The sequence below is a fragment of the Triticum dicoccoides genome, chromosome 1A (genome assembly GCF_002162155.2).
Source record: "Triticum dicoccoides isolate Atlit2015 ecotype Zavitan chromosome 1A, WEW_v2.0, whole genome shotgun sequence".
Classification (NCBI taxonomy): Eukaryota; Viridiplantae; Streptophyta; class Magnoliopsida; order Poales; family Poaceae; genus Triticum; species Triticum dicoccoides.
In genome coordinates this window covers 385,351,881-385,356,659 of record NC_041380.1, presented here as the reverse complement: position 1 = coordinate 385,356,659, position 4,779 = coordinate 385,351,881, and the positions used below count along the sequence as shown (strand labels likewise).

The 4,779-nt window shown below is 42.1% G+C and overlaps 1 protein-coding gene across 1 annotated transcript in view; it reads left to right on the top strand.

Moving 5' to 3' along the window:
- Window positions 1-4,779, top strand: part of LOC119275020 (3-hydroxyisobutyryl-CoA hydrolase-like protein 2, mitochondrial) — a 9,424-nt gene that overhangs the window by 1,224 nt on the left and 3,421 nt on the right. The window contains exons 3-9 of the mRNA XM_037555795.1: window positions 3,101-3,169; window positions 3,243-3,306; window positions 3,654-3,733; window positions 3,824-3,907; window positions 4,080-4,164; window positions 4,296-4,381; window positions 4,488-4,609. Coding sequence (XP_037411692.1) covers window positions 3,101-3,169; window positions 3,243-3,306; window positions 3,654-3,733; window positions 3,824-3,907; window positions 4,080-4,164; window positions 4,296-4,381; window positions 4,488-4,609 — 590 coding nt within the window. The remainder of the gene's footprint in view (window positions 1-3,100; window positions 3,170-3,242; window positions 3,307-3,653; window positions 3,734-3,823; window positions 3,908-4,079; window positions 4,165-4,295; window positions 4,382-4,487; window positions 4,610-4,779) is intronic.

Sequence of the window (4,779 nt, the reverse complement as noted above, 5' to 3'; positions counted from 1 at the left end):
GGCCCCTGCTCGTCCCCCTGGCTCCGCCCCTGATTCCGACAATTGTGCTCACGTATTGGTCAACGGTAAATTCAATGCTACAGATAATGCACTGATTGATTATGAACTTCAGAAGGGGATAACAACATACTTGCCTTAGTCATTGCCGCTCGCGCTCTAGACGGCCGAATGGCGACCCAACGCGACTGAGCGCTGCCCCCATAAAGCAGCCAACGCGGCTTATCCATGGCGTAGGAAGGCCCTTGAGTGCAGGCTATAGTATGTGGAGGCGGTAAAGGGTCAACGTTGTTCCAAGTCAGTTGCGTTGTTGCCTTGAGACGAGCTGTTTGAACAGTAGAGAGGCCAACATCTTTGAATACATCAAGAATTCCAATCTCATACAAATCTGCAAGCCAATCACTCTCATCCAGACCATTTTGAAAAGATCCAAAATCTTGCTCTGTTTCCCCTAGAAAACACTGCTTCCGAGCTTCCTTTATACGCAGAGCAGCTTCGAGGGTAGCTGCTGTCAACTTACGAAGCTTTTGAACATCAATTTTCCCCCTAGATGGTTGATGTTTTCTTGCCCCAAGTGGTTTAGTGAAATCCTTGCTAGCCACTCTATGGACTCCTAGTTGAGTATCATCCTTAAGGCCTTTAGCCTCTTGCACAGCCTTGATCTCTTGTGCTTGACCATCAACATAAGAGCCCTTTAATGGTCCTTTGCATGTACCAGAGTTCAGAATCTGAGGGCTAACATTGGCTTGAACTGAGGAGATGTCCTTTGTAGCCACTCCACAGACTTCTAGTTGCTTATCATTCTTAAGGCTTTTAGCCTCTAGTACAGCTTTGTTCTCTTGTCATTGACTATCAACATAAGATCCCTTGAACGGTCCTTTGCATGCACCAGAGTTCTGAATCTGAGGGCTAACAATCGCTTCAACTGAGGAGAGTTGTGCTACACTTTCTAAAGAAAGGTGCAGAGAGAAAGGCAGTACCTGGAGGGGAAATATATTTCAACCTATGTTAACAGCACATGAAAGAAGATTATGTTTGTGCAGCAGAGGACAGAGCCAATTATTTTGGCTGTTACAAGCCGACGTTTGCTACTATACTAACTTGTTCACTCATATTTTAATCCGTCAAGGTGATTGACAATGACAAAACACATGCACAAACTTTAGAACCCCATTAAAAAATCATAAGCACATTTGACATGAAGAAATACACAGCAAAAGAAAAAAGTGGACAACAAATCAACACATGAAGAATACATACCAAAGTGGATAAATATAAACTCGTGAGTTTGGATCCTCTTTTATTTTTCCACTATTAGCATAAGTAGATCCTCTTTTAGTTGGCTACTATTATTGTTAGCTTAATTTTTTAACACGATTGGATGCATGTGCCCCAACTGCCAAAGAAGAAAATAGTTGCTGCAGCGAAATGCTGCAGCGAAATGTTGCAACTGCATCTATACATAATATTTAACATCTTTGGGCTATCTAGAACACCGCACAATTCATACTATGAAGAAATACATTGTTGAATCCTTTATGGGTTCATTTCTTCCAAAAATTTAAGATGCATTGTGAACATTCTCATCAAATAGAGTGGAACCACTCACCTTTTTCTCTAAGCTCAGTAAAATTGATCTCTGCAAGTCGATCTCTTCACTTCCAGTATATGCACAAAATATCATTCTGAAATAACATTCGGATGTGTTTGCTATTTCATAAATCTTCCTCCAGTCTCCATCGTTGTATTTCTGAAATAATCATGCTGCACAAAGAAACACTAAGTTATGCGGTCATTCAAAGTACACCTCGAATCGGATCTATCACCTATTGTAAACAAAAAAGCATCATCCCTCATATTCTAGCATATGGCAAACACTTTTTATATCCCTCTAATCGAATCTATCACCAACAAACTAAGAATTCAGGCCAGATAACTTAAATATCTCACTCTTGTCTTTCCGTGGATGGAACCAATGGCTCTTATATATATTTGTCCTTCAACTTACAATACTGCGTCAACAACATTTTTTTTTAAATGCTCCTGACAGAACAAGAAAGCCTAAACATGCAACTCTGTTGGTAGCAGTCAGCGTCACTGACACCATTGTTTTGATCACAAAAGATATAATTGACAAATTCAGTTTGCTGCTTTCCACTACCAACTGTATATTTCGCACACAAGTTCTTACCGGAGAATTGAAGTGTATTGATTTATGCACTCCTTGCTCTTGAGCTCATTCCCCCTCATCAAATTCTGCACTGTCCTCTTGCAATTGCCTTTGTCCCTTACAAGTGAATCATGCTCTTGCTTCAGCAACAACTACACTGGCTCCTTGGAGGCCATCCAGCGCGACAAAGCGGGATGGAGGACGACATCTGGATGCGCCGCTCTAGATCTTCTTGGCGGCGGCGCCGCCAGCAAGATGGGCAGACCGTGGGGCCGGACGACGGAGAGGCGCTAGTGCGGGGCATGCGTGTCATGTGCCGCGGCAAGGCGAGGCGTTGCGGGCGGGAGGGTGGCGCTGACGTGAGGCGCGACCATCTGTCACAGCGGATGCAGTTGCGCAGAGGGAGCAGCATAGGGCGGCGAGGCGCCGACGAAAGAGAGGAAGCAACGACGGAGTCGAGGGCGGCGACCCGCTCGTAGGAGAGGACGGTGGCTAGATGGGAGAGGCGGAGGAGCGGCGTGCAGCAGCTGGCCGGCGGCTAGATGGGAGAGGCGAAGGAGGGGAAGAGGAGACGTGCGTGAGGCGCTCGGGGGGAAGTTACAGCGAGGATGAAAAGGTACGGGATTAAGTGTGATGCGTGGGATTAGTGGATCGTTGTTGCGCTCAAACACGTGGAGTGGCAATGGTGGGTAATTAGAGCGTAAAACACGTTTTATAGATTGAAGCGATCTAGACCATCAAATCACATTATTTGATGGATGAGATGAATTGGTTCTCCGCGCTTTCGTGCTTTTATAGGGGTAGTAGATGCAGATTCGTGTTGCTTTTTTAATCCATGTGTATTTATGCCGACTACAAAGTATTATTTATTTCTTACTGTTACATGATCTTGGTACATGGTTCTGACTTTTAGTTGAATTGCTGTATTGATAGGGAGCTAGGCTCAACAAGTTCTATGAATCATGGGAGGACAGCCCCGACATTGGTTTCGTCATGATGAAGGTATGGTGCTTCATCATTTGCATGATACTAATGGCACTAGACAAATCTAAGCTGAGGTGTGTATTGCATGAAGGGCAGCGGCCGAGCATTCTGTGCTGGTGGGGATGTTGTTGGATTGCGCCAACTTATCAATGAAGGTAAGTGGGCAGACGTTGTGCATCATTTAATTACATTTCTTTGTTAAACATGGTAATTGCTTCCATTATATAGGGAGCACCGACCAACTTATTAAAGTTTCTAGTACGTTTACATTAGGAAAGTAAAAGCGGCTATGATAGCGGAACTCCAATTTTTTTCACACATTCTTCATTTCCTTTTGAAAGTTGGTCTAAGAAACAGCAGTTTTTTATTGCATAAATAGAGTACATATATTAACTTCCTGACACCAAATCTTCCTAGTGGAAATTTATATGCAGCGATAACCTGTTTTAGTCATATGCCTCAGTATTTCCTTTAATGTTAACCTTGTCTTATGTCGAATTAGGCAAGCTGGACGAGTCTAAAGATTTTTTCAGGACTTTGTACAGTTTCATCTATGTTCTAGGCACATACTTAAAACCACATGTAAGTACACAAACTCATTTTCTAAAATTGGACATTTCGTCTTGATATTTTTGGATAATCAGCTGGTATCACGTTTATATTGCAATATAGGTTGCCATTCTTGACGGTGTTACTATGGGTGGTGGAGGAGGCGTTTCCATTCCTGGAACATTTCGTGTTGCCACTGATAGAACAGTATGTCAATTGTTTTTGCTTGATTTGCTTTTATTAAGTTGCTCTTAAGGAGCCTGGTATCATAGTGCAGTAATATTTCTGTCTAGACACTTCATTAATTCAATTATGCGTTTATGAAATTGCAAAGCTGGGTATTGACAACTATAAATCTGTGCATAATTACTATTTTCAGGTGTTTGCCACTCCAGAAGTACATATTGGCTTTCATCCAGATGCTGCTGCCTCATTTTATTTGTCACACCTAACTGGTCATGTTGGTTAGTTGTTCAATGTTCTTATTAGTTCCCTGCAGTTTGTACTAGTTTAATGTTGTCCCTGGTTTGTGTTTATTCTATGTTGTAATGTAATATAGAAACATACAATCATTCTTTTAATTATGCATTTGCAGGGGAATACCTGGCCTTGACTGGTGAAAAACTCAATGGAGTTGATATGCTTGCACTTGGCCTTGCCACACACTATTCAATTAGTGAGGTAAGATCCTGCCGACTAAACCATGTATTTTTAATTTCTTGTTTTGTAGTTCTACTCTGTTAGCAAATTAATTGACCAACCTTACGAGTTGCGTTTCTTGTGATAGCACCTGGATCTGGTTGATGAACGACTTGCAAAATTGGTTACTGATGATCCTTCAGTTATTGATTCTTCCCTTGCACAATACGGAGACCTTGTTTATCCAGATAAGACAAGCATTATACATAGGTAAGCCATGGAATGACCGTACAAGTGAACATAATTCTAGTCTAAACATTGATCTGGATAAATATTTTACTATGCCATTGATCACTTTTAGTACCGCAACCTATGAAGTCGTCCTCTAGCTTGTTTGGTTCATAATGTTTGTGAAGGAAAACTGTGAGGAAAGCCCCCCC